Source organism: Lissotriton vulgaris, chromosome 6, assembly GCF_964263255.1.
Source record: "Lissotriton vulgaris chromosome 6, aLisVul1.2, whole genome shotgun sequence".
Taxonomy (NCBI): Eukaryota; Metazoa; Chordata; class Amphibia; order Caudata; family Salamandridae; genus Lissotriton; species Lissotriton vulgaris.
The window spans coordinates 1,783,447,313-1,783,469,693 of NC_141694.1; the positions used below are offsets into that span (position 1 = coordinate 1,783,447,313).

The 22,381-nt window shown below is 43.8% G+C and overlaps 1 protein-coding gene across 3 annotated transcripts in view; it reads left to right on the top strand.

Annotated features, from left to right (window-relative positions):
* The window catches only part of LOC147709479 (cysteine-rich secretory protein 2-like), a 190,299-nt gene that overhangs the window by 105,543 nt on the left and 62,375 nt on the right, over window positions 1-22,381 (top strand). For 2 of the 3 annotated variants that reach the window (XM_086928038.1, XM_086928039.1), the window contains exon 6: window positions 19,910-19,995. The exons of the other annotated variant lie outside the window; for it this stretch is intronic. In XM_086928038.1, coding sequence (XP_086784164.1) covers window positions 19,910-19,995 — 86 coding nt within the window. The remainder of the gene's footprint in view (window positions 1-19,909; window positions 19,996-22,381) is intronic. 3 annotated transcript variants of the gene reach the window in all.

Here is a 22,381-nt window from a genome sequence, read left to right on the forward strand (position 1 = left end):
CATGATGTTGGTAAGGCAGGCGGCAAACTTCTCACCGTGGTTTTCTGCGAGCGAGAGCGAAACAATCAATTGGGTGTCATCCGCGTACGTTGCGAGTTTCACTCCAAAGGGTGCGACCTCCCCCTCCAGTGGGGCCATGTAGATGTTAAAAAGCGTAGGGCTCAGTGAAGAGCCCTGCGGGACACCACACTGAAGGGGGGTGGGCACTGATCTATTGTTGCCCTCGCACACTTGATATGTTCGATCACTCAAGAATGACGTTAGCCAGGTGAGCGCCAGGCCTCTTACTCCCAGCTCCTCCACCCGGTGGATCAAGATCTTGTGATCCACCGTGTCAAATGCCGCGCTCAGATCCAGGAGGACCAGGGCTGCTGATCCTCCTGAGTCTAAGATGCACCTGCCCTCTTCTACCATGGTGATCAGCGCCGAGTCAGTGCCCTGACCGGGCCGAAAGCCAGTCTGGGTGTGCCGTAACAACTCGTTGGATTCCAAAAAGGATGAGAGTTGCCGGTTAACCCATTTCTCAGCGATCTTTCCCATCCCTGGCAGTAAGGAGATTGGCCGAAAGTTGGACAAATCGGCGGGGTCAAGGCCCGCTTTTTTTAGCAGGGCTTTTACTATAGCCTGCTTCCAACTGGGGGGGACCTTGGCGGCGGCAAAGGAAGCGTTGAGTAGATCTACTGCCGGACCCGCTATGACATCCGTAAACTGCTTTAGGATGTACATAGGCATGGGATCCGTCGGAGAGCCACTTTTTTGCGCGGCCAGCTCTTTACAGAAAGCTTCCCTAGTGATCGGGGCAAACTTGTCTAGCACAACTCTCTCAGTGGCCAGACAGCTCTCCCCTAAGGGCGGGCTCTGACGGGGCAAGGGGAGGCCGGCTATGATGTTTTGAATTTTCTGGTCAAAGTACTGGGCCAGAAGGTTACAGCGGTCCGTACTCCCCTCTGAGGGTTCTGGAGATACTGGTTACTGGTTGAAACCCGCATGCAGAAATTTGGGTACAAGGAGATGTTTAGAGGCATTTAGGGTCTTGAAATCAAACTGTGCCCCTAATCTTGCAATTGCTGTGGCTAAATTCCTGGGGTGGGCTTGGATAATACGCACGCGCACTTTAAAACTCCTATGAACTACTTGAGCTTCCTTTGGGCTGTGATATTTTTTTTTTTTAAATTGTAATTTTTAAAAATTGTTATTCGCCAACAAAGTACAAATTGTATGGTATTTAATACGTTTTTATTATTAGATTAGTATTTATTCTGTCTAGTTTAGGGATACAAGCTTTTATGACAATGTTGTCGAATAAAGTATTTAAACTTGAACTTTGATTTAAGAATATAAAAAACACCTCGCTTCAGGACGTCCTCACTCCGGACCCCGTCGCAACTGTAGTTTAGGCCCTAGCAGCTCCCTTGATAAATCCTGGCGCTGCTCTCAGCAGCATAGGATAATTGCCACATTAGAGGGAGTGGCCTGTCTCAGCACTTCACAGCCCTCTGGAGGCCTACACTTGCTGTAACCCAGCTGTCTGGCTCTGCTGCTCAGATATGTCTCCCTGCTGCTCCTTGACCAGTGCAAAAGAAAAAGAAAATGATAATAACAAGAGGTTATTATCATTTTATTTTTCTTTGCTCCAGCAAGGTCTGGCGGGAGGGGCTGGCTCGCCACAGAGGGAGCAGGAGTGGTTTGCACTCCTTCCCTACATGTGCATGGGGGCTAAGCCGTCAAGCGCACTTGTCATGTTCTCCACAGAGGTGTGTTGCACATCCCCCATGGAACAGGCCCAGCCTCCCAAGGCACTGCCTGAATGCCCGAACAGGCCACTAACACCAATCACGAGGCTGCTCAGGCCGCGTCAGGATTGACTTGGAGAGTCTGGAAGCCTAGGTGCTTGTGGTGCTGCCAGCAGCCGGAAGAGAGGCATGTGGTGGCGGGAGAGGCATGCAGCGTCGACTGCAGCATTGAGGAGGTAAGTTTATTTTTTTTTTTTCACCCGCCACCCGACCCCCATGCAATACCATCCCTGTTCAGAGGCAGCAGCCTTAAAACAGCTGGGTTAGTGGTTTCAAATTGCACATGCCTGGCTGGCCGTTGCAAGACAGCCAGCCAAAGGGACATGCGCTCTTTGAAAAGTGCACAAACAGCTCACCCTCCTCCCAGCTGCTGTTCCCACTAAGCCCAGACGCATCATGGCTATTAGTTCAGGATGGAATGCTGAAAAATAAGATGGTAATGAATTTCCATTTTATTTTTAGTCTCATGGCTTGGGGGCATTTAAGTGTGGCTATGCTCCTTAACTCCAATGTCATTATTCACTAGGCCTGCACTTAGGAGCTGATCTCGTGCTACAAAGGTTTATTTAAGGTTTTAAGCCAAAGTTGCACTATTTACAAGCCAGCTAACACGGTTCTCACCACTAGATGATGCCAGAAGTTGCATCTTCTTCCGCTTTCCCAGTAGGACATTTTTAAATCAGGCATTTGAAAATAGCTTTTGATTTTACTGAAATTATATGAATAATATACTTCCAGCCCTCTTTCAGTCAGACCTCTTCACCCATTAGTCTATTATTGTGCCATTCACATTTTTCTTCCATCTATTACAGTGTACAGCATGGGCCAGTGGGTGAGCCCGATTAAGCCACTGCATAACTTCACTGAGATATACATATATAAAACATATTTAATTTTCAGAAAAACGCACATTCAATGGAGGATGTCATCAGTGATGTCACTGAACATGTCATGAGTGATGTAACATGTTACGTCATCAACAGTGCATTGCAGGCGCGCGAGTTATACTTAGCTGAACTAACTATAACGGGGGAATTTCAATAGTTTTTTACAAGTGAAATGTCCAGCTAACTATAACGCCCCTGAAAAGTATGTTTTTTTTCAGTGAATTTGTAAGCTTTTTGTTGGACTTGGCCCTTCTGGCAGGTTCACCCCTGAACTTTTTGCATTGAACTCTGAGATAAGTATAGTGATTTCTGGTCTTTACGCACTTTAGCACTGTGGCGCAGTGTACAGTGCGTGCGCTCTCTGAGTGTGCGGGTGAGATTGGCCTGCCCTCCCATAGGAATACATGGGGGATATGTGTGTCCATGGTAATTCCTGATGCGTGGGGAGTGCAAGGTTGAGTTTGGTATGTCGAACTCGTGAGATTGAATGCTGCGCGATGATGTGTGCGGCTTTAATGTGTCTAGTGTGGGAGTGCCACTTCTAGAAGTTGGTGTGTCCGTGCAGTGAATGTGCTGGCTTGTGATTGGCTGGAGCTGGCTGGTGTGCCAGGCTCCTGGAGTCAGGATGGGTCTGCCCCGGTGGTGAATGGGGAGATCTGCATGCTGATGGCAGGAGGGGCTGCACCAGGGACCTGAATAGGGCTGGGCTTTCCCTCCACAATGCTGGCTCCACTCCCTGTGGTGTGTCTGATGTCCCTGGCCCATCCTGTGAATAGGCAGAGGGGCTGAGCAAAACAAAGAGCTCAGGAACCAGTTGCATCCGGTTCGCCCCTTGCCTGCACCTTTGACAGAAAAGGATTTCTCTGTATAAAAAGAGGCTGTGACCTCTTGTAAAATGTTCTTGTTTGCAGACTTGAAACTACCAGGGACGTGCTGCTGCTGGAGCCCAGGGGAAGGCTTGCCTCCCTGGGCTCTGCCCAGCCCCTGGATGCCTGGAGGACTCTTTGGGACACCTCTGCCTTTCCTGGGAAGACTGGGGACTTTGCTTTGGCCTGGAACCCCTTTTTGACTTTTTCCCTTTGACTCTCTAGGACCTTTGGCAGTATGGAGAGGCTGCATTTTACCTTAAAGATACTAGCCTAGTGAGCGCTTTATTTCCCCTAAAGGAGCGCTTTATTTTTATTGCAGGAGCCCACCCTGCATTATGCCAGTGGATTGTGTGTTCTACTCGAGCAGGAGCCTACCCTGCAATTGTTCCTTCATTGTTGCCTACGGGTGCCGCCCCGTTGATTTAATTATTTAGGCGCAGGTGCCCCCCTACGCCTTCCTGTTTTTTAAATGATTCCAGAGGGAGCCTACCCCTCATTTTGTGCACAGAGAAGATCACTGCCACGGCCGCGTTCGGCTGCCGTGGAAGCCAGGCACTCCTGCCCATGACAGGGGCGGGGCCTGCAGCTGGGCCGGAAGGGCGTGTCCTCACAGCCGGGGGGAAGCAGTTCAGCATCCTGCGGGCGCTGCTTAAAGTTCCGGTCCCGAGATGGGGGGCTGGGTGAAGATGCGCCTCGTACCTGACGAGGCATTGTATGTGACGGGTCTCCCGTGAGCGAAGGGGAGCCCCGGAGGCCGAGTCCCACCAGCAGTCCCCGAAGAGGAGACAACGCCTGCAGAGGTCCTGCAAAGCCCCGGTGAGTGCGGGCTACAAATACTCCCACGTTGGGGACCAGTTTATTCCTAGAGCCCCGTGTGGCTCCTCCGATCTGGGGCAAGTCCTCTTTCAATCTGGCCACAGTTAATTAAGGAGCCCCGTGGGGTCCTCAGGGGCCCGTGCTCTTGCCCTAGGTGGTGGTTTTTGAGGCCCAGGACCAGGTTTCCCCTTTAGAGCGAGCCCGGGTGGCAGAGGGCCACTCCAACCTCGTGGGCATATTTATTGCTAGTGCCAACGTGCCTTTCAGTATTTGGGGGCCAGTTCTTAACCCTAGTTGGCGGACAGTTCTTTATCTAGCGCCAGAGTGCTCCTAGGGTCATACTTTATTTCTAGAGCCCCTTGGCTCTAACATTTGGCCACATTTGTTCTATGGGCTAGTGAGAGTCCATGCCACACTTTTATTCCCAGCTGCCCAGCAAGTAGTGGGCAGCTGCTACATTTAGGTTTTCTCTCTAGGGACATGTGTTCTCTGGACTCAGGAGTGAGGAGCACTCCTTCGCCCCTACTTTGGCAAATGCTAATTCCTAACTATAACATTCCTGAAACCTATGTTTTTTCAAGTGAATTGCAAAGGTTTTTTAAGTGCTAGTTTCTAACTATGCCTACCGAGGTAGGACATGTGAAGAAAGAGGAAAAAAAGAACAGAAAGAAAAAAAAGAAATGCAGAAAGAAGCAACAGAATTCCTCAAAGGTGAAAGCAGAAAGAGGCTTTGTTCCTAATCATCCTGTGCCCACAGATTTTTCAGATGGGTACTGACGTTAACTGATTCTGACTAACCAGGCCTAGAGCCAGTGGTATGCTAAAAAACACAATTATAATACATTGAAAAGACCTACATACACTAGGGAACACTATGCGGTAGGGTACCCCTGTGATTAGCATGACATCCTCTGTAAGCCCCTAGTACATAATAGGGCAGAGGAATTAAAACTAGCTCTTAAAACGCCCCACGGGGTGCGTTCGCACACTGGTAAAGGGAGGGGGAGAGTCTGAGGTAACATGTGTGCAAACACGACCTGTGGGCCTTTTAAGTTAAGAGATAAAGTCCCCTTGAATCCTGAGGGTTTCTGGGGTACAACTAACCCACTAGGTACCTCCAGTAAGCGCCACAGAGCTGCATTGCTGAGAGGTGTAAAAAGGGGCACAGCGTAGACCACCTCTCTGCAAAGCAGGGCAGTGGTGCTTACTGGAAGCCCCTGGTGGGCTAGTTGGCCCCCCGGAACCCTCAGGACTGAAGGAGATTTTTCCCCCAACTTTAAACGCTCTACAGGACGTTTTTACACACGTCACATCTGGCCCCATCATCTCCCTTCACCACTGTGTAAACACGCCCTGTGGCTGTTTTAAGTTGGGAGATTAAGTTCATTTGCATCCTCAGTGTCCATAGCGGCAAAATAGCCCCCTAGGTACCTCCAGTAAGCGCCACATAGCTGCGTTGCAAAGAGGTGTAAAAAGGCCACCTCTCTGCAACGCAGCACAATGGTGCTTACTGGAAGCACCTGGTGAGCTAGTTGGCCCCCAGCGTCCCTCAGGATTGAAGCGGAATTACTTCCCCAACTTAAAACGCGCCACAGGGCATGTTTGCACCTGTCACCTCAGTCCCGTCCCCTCCCTTTACCACTGTGTAAATGTGCCCTTTGGCCATTCTAACTTGAGAGATTAAGTCCCCTTGAATCCTAAGGGCGGCTAGGGTCAAACTAGCCCACTAGGTACCTCCAGAAAGTGCCACAGAACTGCGTTGCAGAAAGGTGTAAAAAGGGGCGTGGCCTCTGAACACCTGTCTGCAACGCAGCTACCTGGCGCATACTGGAGATACCTGTTGGGCTAATTGCCCTTAGGGACCCTAAGTATTGAAAGAGAATTAATTCCCCAATTTACAACTCGCCAAGGGGTATGTTTGTACAATGGTAAAGGAAGGGGGCGAGCCTGAGGTGACATGTCTGCATACACGCCCTGTGGCACATTTTACGTTGGAGAATTAATTCCTCCTAAATCCTGAGGGTCCCTGGTGGCCAACTAGCTCACCAGGTACCTCCAGTATGCGCCAGAGAACTGTGTTTCAGAGAGGTGTTCAGAGGTCACGCCCCTTTTTACAACACTTTGCAACGCAGCTCTGCGGCGCTTACTGGAGGTACCTGGTGGGCTAGTTGGCCCCCAGGGATCCTCAGGATTGAAGAGGAATTAATTCCTCAACTTAAAACATGCCACAGGGTGTGTTTGCACACGTGTCACCTCACGCCCTGTCACTTCCCTTCACCACTGTGCAAAGGCACCCTGTGGCGGGTTTTAAGTTAGGGGATTAACTCCCCTGGAATCTTGAGGGTCCCTGGGGTGCAACTAGCCCACCATCTACCTCCATTAAGCGCCACAGAGATGCGTTGCAGAGAGGTGTAAAAAGGGGCGTTGCCTCAGAACACCTCTCTGCAACACAGCCACCAGCGCAAACTGGAGGTTCCTGGTGGACTAGTTAGCCCCCAGGGACCCCCAGTATTCCAGGGGAATTCGTTCCCATCAGCAAACACGCCATGGGCATGTTTGCAGAGTGCTGCAAGCAGGGGGAGTGACCTCCGGCGCGATGCTGGTCTTTTATTTTATTTTTAAGAAGGGGGCCTGTGTAGACCCCTTCTTTTTCTAATTTATTGGCCCTTGGGACCCCATTCCCCAGGGCCTGCCCCCTAATGTTTTTATTTTATTGGGAAGGGGGCCGCCTGGCCCCCATCGTGAGGCCTTAATTGGCCCTGGGGACCTCATCCCCTGGGGCAAGGCCTCTTTTAAAATTCTTTTGGAGGGGGGCTGCATTGCCCCACTCCTCGGGACATGAGCCCCCCAAAAAAGCTTTCTTAAAACCCCGGGTATGGCGGTCCCCCGGGCTTGGGGGTCCTTTGAGCCCCCCACCCATGTCTTTTTGTAGCCGTGGGGGGTGGTGGTCCCCGGGGCTGGGGGCGGCTGTGAGTCCCCCCCCACATAATTGTTAAAAGCCCTGGGAGTGGCGGTCCCCGGGGCTAGGGGTCCCTCTTGGCCCCCATTACATAACAATATTACCCCGGGGGCCAAATTTCAAAGAAGCGTTTTTTCTTTTGTGCCCGCTGTTTTAAAAAATAATATTTTTATGGGCCCTGGGGGTCAGGGTGTTTCTAACCCCTTCATCCTTTTTGTGTTTTGCGCATTTCTTTCATTGATTTCTTGTGCCTCGGATCTACTGAGGCAAAAGATGGCTGCCAACACTTCCTGGTTTAGAGTGTTGACAGCCAATGACCATAAAGCTTGTGATCGGGAGGGTGTGCGGATCCTCCGCGGCCATAGATATATATGTGTATTTTCTTTTGAATTTCTCAGAAACTTCTGAACGGATTTACATCATTTACCAAAAAGGGTTCTTTCTGAACCAAGAACTACCTCTTTGCCAAATTTGGTGTAATTCCGTTCAGCAGTTCAGGCTGTAGCTGTGTCAAAATTTTCCTATGGAAAATTGCATGGAAAAAACATGGTTTAGGCCCCCCTTTTTTCTCGGCCCCCGCTTGCCGAATCACCCAGAAACGTTCACGATAGGAGCGGACCGGACCTCCCCACGAGTTTTGAAAATTTCACGAAGATTCATCAACTGGCGCCAAAGATATTGGAAATAAAATGTTGTGAATTTCCCTATGCAAAATAGGTCCTAACTATAACCACCTACTGGCTAGCCAGTAGAGAGTATATAACACAAAGAGCCCTGTAGCGCTGTAGCATTCTGAGAGCACACAACAACGTTCTGGCTCTTCAGCATAAATTCACAGCCTGCCTTGGTGCTCCACATTTTATTTATCGTACCGACGCGTTTCAGGGCTGCCATGCCCCTTCATCTTGGGCTGCACAAACGAAAATGAACAAATGCATTGGATTTGATTTCCGGTTCCTTTTATTGAATACAAGCCCTCATTAGGCGTTTGCTAAGTTCAGAGCCTTCATGATGCTTCATGCGACTTGAAGTACCATAATGCTCGATAACACACCAACTTTAAGTAAGTTTCATTGTTCGTTCGTAAATATTGCGTAGTCTATTATGTACCTTGAGTACCCTGCTTTGCACTCCGGCAGGTTAATTAAAATGAGAACGTTGTGCCCCAGAGTCTCACATGGATGGAGATTCGAGCCTCGCCCTGCTGAAAGTTGCTTTCAGCTTCCTGCAGGTGATGGTGCTTCTCAGCACGGCCGGGCCGCCGAGTGAAGGATATGAAATGGAAAGTGTCCTATAGCATTCTGAGAGCACACAACAACGTACTGGCTCTCCAGCATAAATTCACCGGCCATGCTGAGAGGCCACTTTTTGTAAATTTGGTGTAATTATAGATGTACTAGCTTTTTTAACATGTCTCGCTGACCTTTACACTTGCCTTGAAGAGGGGTAGATTGACTGTTATGGGACCCATGCCGACCCACGGCTCGATTTTGTTATAATTTGTAAATATATCAACTCATGCCCGTAATTTTCTTGTATTTGAACCGATTCACGGTATTATTGTCTCACAGGATATGTATATATATACATTATATGTATTTGACTTAACCTTTGACAAGATGGCGTCAATATTCGACACTTGGGGCAGTCCCTTGTCTACGTTTACTCCTGCCATGGGGCTTTAAGTGGGGTCATGTGTCAAGTGTCATCGACACTGACGAAGGCTTACGCTGAAATGCGTTGGTTTGCTTTTCATTAAAGATCGCTTTTGAATTTGCCGCCCCCGGAGTGCTGTTGTCTTTTTTGGAAGCAAGAGGATTTGTGAGCGATATATATATATATATATATATATATATATATATATATATATATATATATATATATATATATATATATATATATATATATATATAAATATATATTCACTGAAAAAACCATAGGTTTCACACCAGTTATAGTTAGGGATTAGCATATAAAAAACCTATTAAATTTACTGGAAAAACCATAGGTTTCACACCAGTTTTAGTTAGCTGGAAATTTTACTGACATAAAACTATTGAAATTCCACGTTATAGTGAGTTGAACTCACTATAACTTGCGCGCCTGCAATGCACTGCTGATGACGTCACATATTACATCACTCATGACATGGTCAGTGACATCACTCATGACATCACTCATGACACCATCCTTGTGACAGAGTGACAGACCTCCTTTCACTGCAAAGTAACACTTGAACACACATATTCAAAAATAGTAACTAACATTTTCAAAAAAGTAGAGATACCCATACCAGTTACAACAACCAATGGTGCGCCCCGGTGCACGTACCGGGGCGCTGCCATAGATATATATTTATTTTTGAACCTAAATTACTCAAAATCCACTGGAGCACATATCTTGAGACATAGCAAAGGCACATTGGGCTACCAGTCCCTACAATTTTGCCAAGTTTAGTGGAAATCCATTCAGCCGTTCGGGCTAAAAAAGAGTTTGACCGCCCTATGGAAATTAACATAGGGAAAACATGTTTTGGAACCCCCCTTTTATCTCGGCCCCGCTTGACGAATCCCCCCCAAACTTTCAGGGAAGGACCGGAGCGCCGCGAGGCAAATTTGAGGACATTTTCAGGCAGATTCGTCAATCAACCGACGCCAAAGTTATTCACAATAGAATTTTGAGATTTTTAATTGAAAAAAATCCTAACTATAACTACCTACTGGCGACCGCCAGTAGGTAATATATATATGTGTGTTGGGTCGAAAAGAAAGAATAAACTAGACTTTGCCTAAAGTACTGAGGGGTCTGTGCCTCCTTCTTCGCCGTACCGCCGCTGAGTGGGATTCGGAAGTGGCTAGAGTAGTCATGTTCGGATATATATATATATATTACCTACTGGCGATAGCCAGTAGGTATATATAGTTAGGATTTTTTCTCTATGGAACTTTTGAAAATTCTATGTGTAATAACTTTGGCGTTTGTGGACGGAATCGGCTGACATTTTCAGGAAAATGGCACATTTTGTTTCTGAGCAGCCCCTGAAAATTTGGGGGGGGGTCGTCAAGGGGGGGCCGAGAAAAAAGGGGGGTCCCAAAACGCGTTTTTCCCATGTTAATTTCCATAGGGCGGTTGGCCTCACTTTTAGCCCGAACGGCTGAATGGATTTCCACCAAACTTGGCAAAATTGTAGGGACTGTTAGCCCGATGTGCCTTTGCTGGGTCTCAATATATGTGCTCCAGTGGTTTTTGAGAAATTAACGTTTAAAACAAGATATATATCTGTAACAGCGCTCCGGTTCGCGTACTTTTCGCGTACTTTTCGCGTACTTTTCGCGTAACGGAACTTTGCGATGCGAAGCTGATTGGCTCTCCGGTGTCTGTCAACATTCTAAACAGTCCGGAGCGGCCGCCATCTTGTCTCTCGGTAGGATCGAGAGACAAGAGGAGGCCAAAACAAAGGGGGAAATGAAGGAAAGGGGGCAAGGTAGACCCCTTCTGACCCCCTAGGATTGATGAGGGGGATATTATAGAGCCACGCGGGGGCCCCAAAAAAAAAAATCCGATTTTTTCGCCATAGAGGCGCGCCCCGGTACGCGAACCGGGCAGCTAACCGGGCAGCTAACCGGGAAGCTAACCGGCAGTGTAACGGGAGTCTGAGGAGTAGCTGATTGGCTGTCAACATTGTAAACATTCCGGAGCGGCCGCCATCTTGTCTCTCGGTAGGATCGAGAGACAAAAGGTGGCCAAAACAAAGGGGGAAATGAAGGAAAGAGGGCAAGGTAGACCCCTTCTGACCGCCTAGGATTGATGAGGGGGATATTATAAAGCCACGCGGGGCCAAAAAAAAAAAATCGGATTTTTTCGCCGTAGAGACGCGTCTTGGTACGCGAACCGGGCAGCTAACCGGCAGTGTAATGGGAGTCTGAGGAGAAGCTGATTGGCTGTTATCATTGTAAACAGTCTGGAGCGGCCGCCATCTTGTCTCTCTGTGGGATCGAGAGACAAGAGGTGGAAAAAAAAAAGGTGTAAATGAATGAAAGGGGTAAGGCAGACCCCTCCTGAACCCCTAGGATTGATGAGGGGGCTATTAAAGTTCCCTGCGGGGCAAAAGAAAAAAAAATCGATTTTTCGTGGTAAAGGTGCTTCCTGGTACGTTAACTGGGCAGCTAACAGGCAGCGTAAAGGGAGTCCGACATATTGTGTTTTTTGAACGTTTGTGATATGTGCACGTGTGGATTTTGTCTAATTGAGGTTAAAAAAATATATATATATCTTTAAGCGTGTTCTGGCGCGCTTACGTTTTGTGTTTGGTTTGCGCTGCAGAGACGATACGTCACTGTTATGCGATGCATCATGAGGCGTCTCACGGGCTACGTGATACGTCACTTAAGAATATATTTTACAGCTATAGATATTAGCTTTTAAAAAACCAATGAAATTCACAGAAAAAACCATAGGTTATAGACCATATATAGTTAGGAATTTGCATTTACAAAACCTTGAAAATTCACTGAAAAAACCATAGGTTATAGACCATATATAGTTAGGGATTAGCATTTAAAAAACCTTATTTTATTTGCACAAAACCATTGAAATTCCATATATAGTTAGTTGCACTAACTATATATCGCGGACCCGCAATCCACTGCTAATGATGTCACATATTACATCATTCATGACATGGTCAGTGACATCACTGATGACATCACTGATGACATCTCAAATGACATCACTGATGACATCACTGATGACATCTCAAATTACATCACTGATGACATCACTGACATCTCATTTGACATTACTGATTACATCACTGATGATATCATTTATGTGATAATACATCTTCAGACTCTAATATAACCTTAGATACACTCAGTGTAAACAGGCACTCACAGACTGTCACACATCCATGGAGTTACTCACACACCTAGTCAGTCATGCAAAGAATCAATCACATCTCCATTTCCTCAACTATACAGTTATACACACCTTACTTATTCAAATATATACTAACACATATTTACTCTCTTATACAATCCTTGATACAAGTTCACAATGATTCATACAGCCACTCTCACATTCACTGGCTCTTATGTTCAGTTATTTATATATGTCAACTCTCACATGGAGTCTGTTTTACATATGTACTTACTTTGACATGTAGCACTGAGATATCCATTCACTCACCAATATACTCATGCACACAGTCAACTGTCCATACAGCTGTTTCTACATGCACTTTTGAACCCATACACCTAGTGAATCAACTGCTCACACATCTATGCACAGATTTATACACCTCCCAGCCACCCACACACATACTCAGTCTCCCATACAAATACTTGGGCAACCATTCAATAACCCATATAGTTTCTGATATAGCTACTGATTTAAACATGCAGCAGTTTACAGAACAACATAAATAATAATTGCCAAATTAAGACACTTTAATCACTAACCCATGCACTCAGTGAGACACATTTAATCATTCTCTCATACAGTCAGTCATGCACCTACTAAATCCTTCATCCAGACACTTATACATCCACTCATTCTTCAATATGTAAGACATATTTTAACTTTACAGAAACATACAGTCACTGGGTGTTGTCATCAGTGATGTCATCAGTGATGTCATTTGAGATGTCATCAGTGATGTCATCAGTGATGTCACTGACCATGTCATGAATGATGTAATATGTGACATCATTAGCAGTGGATTGCGGGTCCGCGATATATAGTTAGTGCAACTAACTATATATGGAATTTCAATGGTTTTGTGCAAATAAAATAAGGTTTTTTAAATGCTAATCCCTAACTATATGTGGTCTATAACCTATGGTTTTTTCAGTGAATTTTCAAGGTTTTGTAAATGCAAATTCCTAACTATATATGGTCTATAACCTATGGTTTTTTCTGTGAATATATATATATATATATATATATATATATATATATATAAGATGGGCTTACCGCTAATATCCTTCAAACAAAGGTTGCCCCGAGGAAGAGTTGCACAGGTAGGTAGATTCTCCACTTTTTTTTAATGAAGTCAAACATCAGAGTAGCGTGGAACCTTTCATGCTCATTTTCGCCACGCCAGACTCGTTTCAAGCACTTTTGCCCTTAATCATTGGCAGCATTCAAGAAAAGCAGGATTCAAATGTTTAACCATTTATACTCTCAAAACCGCCCCAGTGGGCGTGACTGCTCCTGTAGCCTTGTGGTTCTGGTAGTCACACTTTCAATTTGCCTTAAGTGAGGTTTTGTCATGCGGTTCAATACAAAATGTTAAATCCCACTTGGGTGATGCATGTTCCCACATACACTATGGTGAATCTTAATACCGTTCATTACTGACTACCTTCCGATTCAGTCGGGAAGCCGATTAGCCTTACCTCGTGTCTGCATACATGCAGCAGTGCTCTTCCAAGGCTGGGCTTGCCTCTAATATCCACCAAACAAAGGTTACCTACAGGAACTGTAAGGTAGGCCTCTTCATCTGTTGTTTGGTTGTGTCATTTGCCATTTTCTTCTACCCACTACGGCAGGGGTCTCCAAACTGGAGGGCCGGATCCATGCCAGATTTTTTGGATATCCCCATTGAGATACATGGAGTAATTTTAAAAATCTGGCATGGATCCGGCTCTCCAGGACCGGTTTGGAGACCCCTGCACTACGGCATACAGCATGAAGCCAAGGGTCACTTACTTCTGTCACAGGCTAACTTCACTGCTAATTAAGGTATTTTGTTTTTTCCCAAAGAGCATATTCAAACACATAGTAGTTCTCTAAAGAGCCAGGGGCTGCTATGGAAAAGTGTGGTTTGGGAGGGCAAACCTATGTAGCTTTTAGCTCTTTTTTCTTTTTATATTGGTGATGACCTGGCAGTTTCTCAAAAATAAAGATTTACCAAAAGCAAAACAAGGATTGACAAGGCCAAAAGGCTGGCAGCCAACACCAAACCTATTGGTTATGGCAATGCTTGTTTTAAAGTTTGAAACCGGTCCTCAGGCACCTACTCACATTATTTACCTGGTCCAAGTAAAAGCTTTTAACATGACTGTATCTAGCACAGAAGCATCACCTCTTCGTGATAGCTTGTGACAGTTTAACAACCAGTCAGACCATGATCAGCCACTCCTATGAGCATCCAGGACTTGCTTATGCCTCTAATGCAGTCATACACCTATTTCTTCAACAGCCAGATGCTTCACACACAGATCCTCTATGCCAGCGGTTCTTGACCTTTAGACTAGTGTAGACCCCTACAAAATTATTACTGGAATCAGGTGCTCCACTGAGTCATGGGAAGCCATTTCACCTGCAACCTAAATAATATACAACACTTGATGAAGGCAAAAAGTCATTTTAAACTATTGCAAATCTAGCCAGAGCACATATTAAATCTATATATTACTTACGGAACAAGAGCTCTCTGGCTGCCTCTCTTGCCCTTATATTATACATGAAAAAACAAGATGTGCTGGTACTATCTCTCTTAAATGAAAGAAATGCAGTACACCCATGCCCATGAATACCCGCCCACATATAGCAATGCGCATGTTCCAGTCTTTCTCTGGAATAGGAAACCCTCTAGGCTGGCAATGCAGAATCCTAATTTCCAATTTATGGTTAATTAAATTCACGGATTTCCCTAAATAGTGCCGCATTGTCTTGATACACCATCTTTTAAAATGTTTTTAGCAGGTTTCTGTGTGAGAACGGACACATCTGGATCATACAAACAAAGAACCGATGAGTTTCTTTAGGCCTCACTGGTTAAATCTCCAAGCTCAAGATTTTTGCCAAGTCCTTAATCTTCTTTAATCCAATATGTACTGTGGATACTAAAATCCATTTTCAATGTAAATGTTTAAGACAAGTTGATGAAGTTATAGGAGTAGTGTTTGGAAAACATACTGAATTTGAGGGATGATGGACTTCCAGGAGTTCCTAGGCCGAGGAGCGGATTTTGGCCAGGAGGAAGCAGTATGCAGAAGAGATCAGTAATTGGGCAACATGTGAAAGTCTCCATGTGGGGCATCGTTTTGGTGGCAAGGGTGTGCAGTTGAGCAGTCTCCTACCTTTGTCTGGATTGGGTTCTTGCTGATGCATCGTACAAATCACCATTTGGGAATGTATTTCAGAATCTTCACCCTCCCACTAATATCCATACCACCCAGACACAGCACAGAGACTGACTGGCGTTGGATGCTAGAGGCTTTCCTGGATTTCATGATATCTCTCCTAGAGGTTTCACATCATCTCCTTTCTCTGTGTCCTCTTCTTTACTTCTCAAGCAGGAGTTTTTAATTCTCTATCATTGTATCCTTTCTTTTCAACAGTAACCTCAATGCCCCCTCAATACTGTCAAGTTTATCAATAGTTTAGGAGTCACTTCCTGTAGATTTCCCAAGCCCTCAAAGTGGCCAGTAACATTTGCAGCAAACATGAAAATGTCAGGTCATTCCCATAGTTGCACCACCCCTCTTACTGAGCTATGATCATAGGGAATATGGGTGTTTAGAACCATACAAATCTGTCAGAGACCCTGACCCTGTGCCCCCAAATCTGTGAACACACACATTTTGGTATTTTGTAATGATTTAGAATGTATTATGTGCTGTTATTCCACAAAATATATGTGTTAGCATTACTATCAGGATGGCCCTTTAAAATAAATCAAAAAAGGAATTATGAAGTAAGTGAAAGGAGCAATAAAAAACTGTGACTAATAAAAGCTGCCACTGCACACTAAAAAATACCAAAGAAGATATAAAAAATGAGCTGTGGGGAACAAGAAGAAAAAAGTGAAGGAGCCTGTTCTTTAGAGGTAGAAGATAATAAAATCAAATGTAGGAAGGTAGGTGTGTTTGAATAGTTGGGGTAAGATAAAATATGAGAAGATGGTGGGAGAAAGATTGTAGGGATGGTTCTGTACTACTAGGAAGGAGTTACACTTCTGGGCTGAGTTTAAATAGGTGTGTTTATTATCAAAGAATTTCTTCTATACATTTCAGTTCTTCGAACAAACAGTCCCAAAGAAGAAATGGAGCCCCTGCATGCAACTGGGCTGCAGCCAATTTTGTTTTACTATTTTTTGTGAAGTCATACCATACCCTAGTGTTTTGGGGTTTTAATTCTTTTTGAGTTTTCTAGGGAGAAACACAGGCATTAAGATTGATGATGGAAACCGCAGAACGTATTTCTAGCTAACTTGAATTTGATTCTAGCTTCTTAGAGATCGGACTGTTGGAGACGAGCTCCTCAAATAAAAGTCATCAAAAGCCAAATTGATGTCCAGCCATGCTCATATATGTGGTGCCAGACTATATTATTTGCAGTGCAAAATTGCCTAAAGTTAGGGAGGCCAGGAAACCATAATGAATCACATTCTGATGTTAGTGTTTTTCTATACTGACCTGTTTGTTATTGTGCTTTCAGACTGTATGTGCTGTGTTCTGTAAATATTTAGGTGCACCGTGTGCATAGGGTGGGAGATGTGTATGTATCAAGTTCCCTCGCTACTTGCAGAGTAAAGAAAGCTTCAGTGAGATGAAGGGGTTGCAAGACTGGCACTGGTGTACCACGCCTCGTAGAGTCTGTGATGAATTCCTGTGCTTTCTCTAAACACTGCTGTTCAAGCCTTTAAAGTGATGTCTGGCATGTCCAAGCATCCTTATCTTGAGCACGGGGCCCTGTGTAGCACCATCTTGAGTACAGGTGCCGTGCAGTGCATGGAATAGATCTCAGGAGAATGGAAGCCTTATGCAGGGATGTGCTTGGGATCTGTGTGGTGTGATAATGTTCAAGTGCGTGACTTAAAATGTCTGCAAAGAGGCTACAGATATATTGTGTTTTATAAGTTCTAGACTCGCCCCCTCTCACACTGACCATGCCCCCACCGGTGCGGCCCTCGGCCACAAACTACACTGTAAATTTGGCCCCTTAGAGAAAGTTTGTGAGTACCCATGTTCTAGAGCAACGGTTCTGAACCTGTGATCCGAGGAGGGGTCCCTCCTCGGATCACAGGATATGCAGCCCATGGCTCCATAGAAAATTAAATAATTGTAACATATAATTAAAGTCTGTCTAAATAAAAAAGCAAAAAGTAAAAATTAAAGATTGTAAAGCTTCTTGTAAATTTGAAGATATTTATAATTGGAGGCTACAAATTAAGTTAGCATTCTCGGATTCGTGTGTGGGGGCAGAGCAGGTGCATCAAACAGAATATAGTACGGACAATGAGAGGCCTCAACTAAATTTTTTTTAACCCCTTCGATGCTGATGACGAGCTCAGCTCGTCATCAGCCACGGTGGTCGTGTGCAGATGACGAGCTGAGCTCGTCATGTAACGCTGCTTTTGGAAAAAAGCCGTGCAGCGCAAAAATAACCGCCGCAGCGATGCGGTTAAACTAAATTCTTCCAAATTAACGTTAACATGCTTTTTTTTAAAATACTTGTTTGTGAATTAAATAACATGTTTCATTCTTTCTGTACTTATTTTATGAATGCTTATATCTTTATGTTTGTGTTTTGGTTTGAGTTCAAATCATCAAACATACTTAGGCCACGGTCCCTGGCTTCCACTAATGACTTGGTGTGGCCCCAGGATTCTAGTAATGATTCAGTGGGGGTCTGTGGGTTCTAGTAATGATTGCATGGGGGTCTACAGAAATCAAACATTTAAGAACCACTGCCCTAGGGAGGTGTTTTCCCTTCGAGCGCCTATGCTGGCACAGGCCAGGTGTGGGTGAACTTCGGAAGTTTGGGTCGAGGAGGGTAGTCTGAAGAAAGGGTGGTAGTCTCCTGGTGTTGCTTGGTTTCCCACCACTCCAGTAGAAGGAATAATATTAACTGTTCTTCATTAAATGTACTGGCACAGTGATACTTCCTCAGAGCTTCACAACTAGTTTTTTAAGGTAAGTAATATCGTTTTTATGAATATCATTGTTGCTAATATTGTTTAGAAAAATATTATTGTAAAAAATATCGCTTTTCTATTATTTTTATGTGTTTAGATTGTAAGATTGTAATTGTATATGTTATATATTGTTTGGATAATTATTGTGACTGTTTTTAAATATAGTTTGTAATTTTAAGTGATGTATAATTTGTATTTAATTGATAATAGTGATTTATAGCGTCATACCGGGTTGTGACGTTAATAGTGGCATAGAGTGGGACGTTTATGAAGTATAATTACTTAATAATTAATTTGTAAGTGATATAATAATTTAATTGATCATTACTTATGTAAATTGTGTTAAAAAAATATTTATGTTAGGTTTTAGGTGCGGGTTGTTGGGGTTACAGGGGATAGGATGGGAAGTTAATTAAGTATTAATTAACTGCTAATTATTTATTTAATTATGTAAATTGTGTAATCATTATTTTTGAAGGTTATGTTTTAGGTGTAGGTTTGTAGGGTTCTGGGGTCACCATGCAATTTAGAGGGCATTATTACAAAGTTGGAAATTTCCCAACCAAATATTAGTAGCCCAAGGGGCCACTAACAGGGCAAACCCCAGCAGGACATCACTCTCTTCCACATGCTGCCAGGGTTTACAGTTACTCCTGGGCCGATCTTCCATGTTTTATTACACTAATCTTTCAATCGCACCACGCGCTAAGGATTAACACAGACCTCGAGTAGAGGCGTAATGCTTCAGTCATGTCAGGCAAAGGTCCAATTATATGGAGCTCCCAGCTGACCAGGCTGAAATTGCCAGATCGCCTCAGGCAAATTTGCATGCCAGCTCAGGAGAAAAAACACACTGGGCTTGTTCAGGACATGGTGGCCTAAAATGATTGGAGGATCATACCGCGAGGTCCCAAACACTTTAGGAAAAAAGGCCGCCGAGGAGCGACAAGCGTTCCTGCTGTTGCACCTGCAATAAAAACACAGCGCAATACAAGACATCGCCAAAATACAATGATTAGCAATACCATAAATAATAGAGCAGTGGCCTAGAGGCACTTGTCTTGGCTGCTGGAGCAGCAAAGAAAGAGGAGGTAGCAACAGGGATGAGGGACTTTCAAGCTGTCCCTGACTGTGTTCCGTAGACATTGTTTTACTGTTGACTTTTTCCAGGGTTTAGGGGAAATGAAGTTTTTTATTATCTGTTAGCATGGCTGCTGTAATAAAAAGTGGAGAAAGTACCACCATAATCTTCGGCTCCGGTCCTGATATAGACTTTAAAGAATACGACAACCACAACATAGTGCCACCTACAATAAATCCAAAGACTATAGTGCTATGATCTGACAAATGAGAATTTAACTTAAAGTGGACATAAATCTTTAAAAAACATGAAATAGCTCAACGCAAATTTTTTGGGGATATATAAAAAAAAACGTTATGGAATCATTAGAAGGAAAATTAGCTGAGGTTTGTATATCCTTTAGGAAGGCAAGTCTGAATTTCTTTTGCATAAATTTGTGAAAATGCTGCTAAGATAATGAAAGTGGTAGTAAATGTAATGCATATGTCTATTTTAAAAACGTTTGTAAAAGATATCACAATCTGTATTTGAGACATATAACTGCTCCAATAATAATTATTAATCTTTAAATATAAAGTGCATCTGGGGTTCAACGGCACTTATTGGATGCGCCTGTCAGAAATGTCCGGATTTTTACCTCTATGTTTGCCATTACGGTCCTCCGTAAGTACTGTTTTTTTCACTTAAATCAATGTTTTCTTATAATGTTGCCGCCTAGTGTTAAGCTGTGCTGTTTACTATTACTAATGAAATAATGCTTAATTCATCAAGATATACTACCGTTGTGAAACTTTACCGCATGTCACCATTAAGTTACATGTGTTGTTTTGCATGAAAATAGTGTCATGTCCACTACAACAACATAACCACTACATTGCAAGGTATGCCTAGCTATGTATATGTGGCGTTACTTCCTTTTGACATAGTACTAAGGTTGATGTAGTGAATGCAATATTATTGTAGATGAATATTACTGTTCTGGATGTATTGGCATCCGAATATATCTTGCGGTGCAAATACAAGCTGTTATGAGTGTAAAATCCCATTCAAGGAATCAGGAACTGTCGAGTTTTGTCCTTTTACATAGGGTTTTACCATTGCGGAAGAATTTCCCCATGACCAAATTAGCTCACAGTGTCTTGTGTGGCTGTTCCACAGTGAGACCACCTGCAAACCCTGTTGATAAAATTCTGAGTATTCACAAACAATTAGCAGAAAGTTTTTTGGGGGGAGAAATGGTCGTAGCGTCATTTCTGATAAGACTAGACAAATACTTTTTTTAGAAGGCCATGAGAGGGGAAGGCCGCTAAAAATGTTGGTGGTAAAGCAGAGCAGTACTACTACATGAAAGAAACTCAAGATGCTCATTCTCTTCGTATTTCCCCATGTGGAAATGTACATGTATGTGTGTGTAATTAGGGACAGACAGGAGTCCACCTAAGAATGTGTCACTATGTGGATTTCTAAGAGTCCCCCTAGAATTCTTGATAAATTCCTGAAAGTCAGAAATGAACGTGAAGGTAGGTAGGAGTCTACTTCAGCGACTATTTGACTATTCAGAAGACAGATTAATAAGAGATTATTGAAAAAGAGGCACTGGAAGCCACTTTGTCCATTTATACTAAATTAATATATAATGTAATGAGACTGGAGATCTTATTTCCAAAATACATGCGTCCAATCCCCCTGCTTTACACGGGCAAAAGCTGTGCTCAGTGGGAGGGCTGGCTGAATATGAACAAAAGAGCACAAAAATTCACTAGAAAAAAAAAATAAAGGTTAAAGTGACATGTTATGTATGGTATTAAGAGTTTACCTTGCATTAAAAAAAATTACCATTGAAAAAAAAAAAGATTAAAGTGAGGTCATACTTAGGTGTTGAAATAACTCAAAAACTAAGGTTTAAAAACAACAAAAACACTGAAATTCACGAGTTACAGTTCCCTGAGCTAACTATAATTTGCACCTGTGCCATGCACTGCTTATGAAATCACATTTTATATCACTCATGGTATGATAAATGACAATATTTATGACATCAACCTGTTCTTTAACATCCTGAACCAGTTTCTTGTGGTATTCCTGGAGGATATTCTGATATTCTTTGCTTCCCTTCTGAAGCACTGAGTACAGGTTCAGTCCTTCCTCATCTCATGGAAACCAATCTATCCTGTAAGGTGACCTGTGAATTCAAGAGGCCAGAAGTGTAGATTGCCTAAGGACTTTCCTAAGAGCTCTTCTTTTTTGGACTGGCCAACCCCCAAGTCCATCCAGGAGACTCAGAGTTTTTAGGTCTGCTTAACTTTTATAGACATAAAAAACATTGCTGATGACCTGACGCTTTTCGAGCCCCTTTGAAGAAGGAGAACCTAGATAAAGGTTTTTATCTGATTTCAAAGGCTCATGGAGCCCTTATTAATCTCAGGAAGACTTTTACCCAAACGCTTATTCTCCAACACTTGGTTCCATCTAAAAAGTTTATCATGGTAACCAATGTCTCTAATTTTGCTGTGGGAGCAATTCGGCTTCAGCAAAATGAGGAGGACATCTGGAGAAAACCATTGTTTAGCTCTCCACTGTCTTGAGTATTTGTGAACAAAGGTATTCTATTTTGGAATGCAAACTTTTAGCAATTAATCATGCCAGCATGAGGTAGTAGCATTTATTAATGGGAGCAGTTGAACCCTTTGAGGTTCATACAGGCCATCAGAATCTCCAGTTTCTTTGGAGAATGCAGCAATAAATAGCAGACAAGCTTGCTAGGCCTACTTAAATTTACAATATGATGTTTTTGTCCCAGCACAGAAAGGTCAAACCTATAATTTTTTGTGTAGACTTGTCCACCCCAACTGTGGAGTTTCAGCCAAAAGCGGTACATTTACCTTTGTAAATCAGGCCCAATTGTTTAGGCGAAACTCTGCTTATTTTTGCAAATGATGTGAAAAAATATGTGGCAAGTTCAGTAAACCTATATTTATGTGATAAATGCTGCAGTGTCAGAATCACATACGTCATCTAGCCAGCTCGATTATTTGATCAACAATGTATT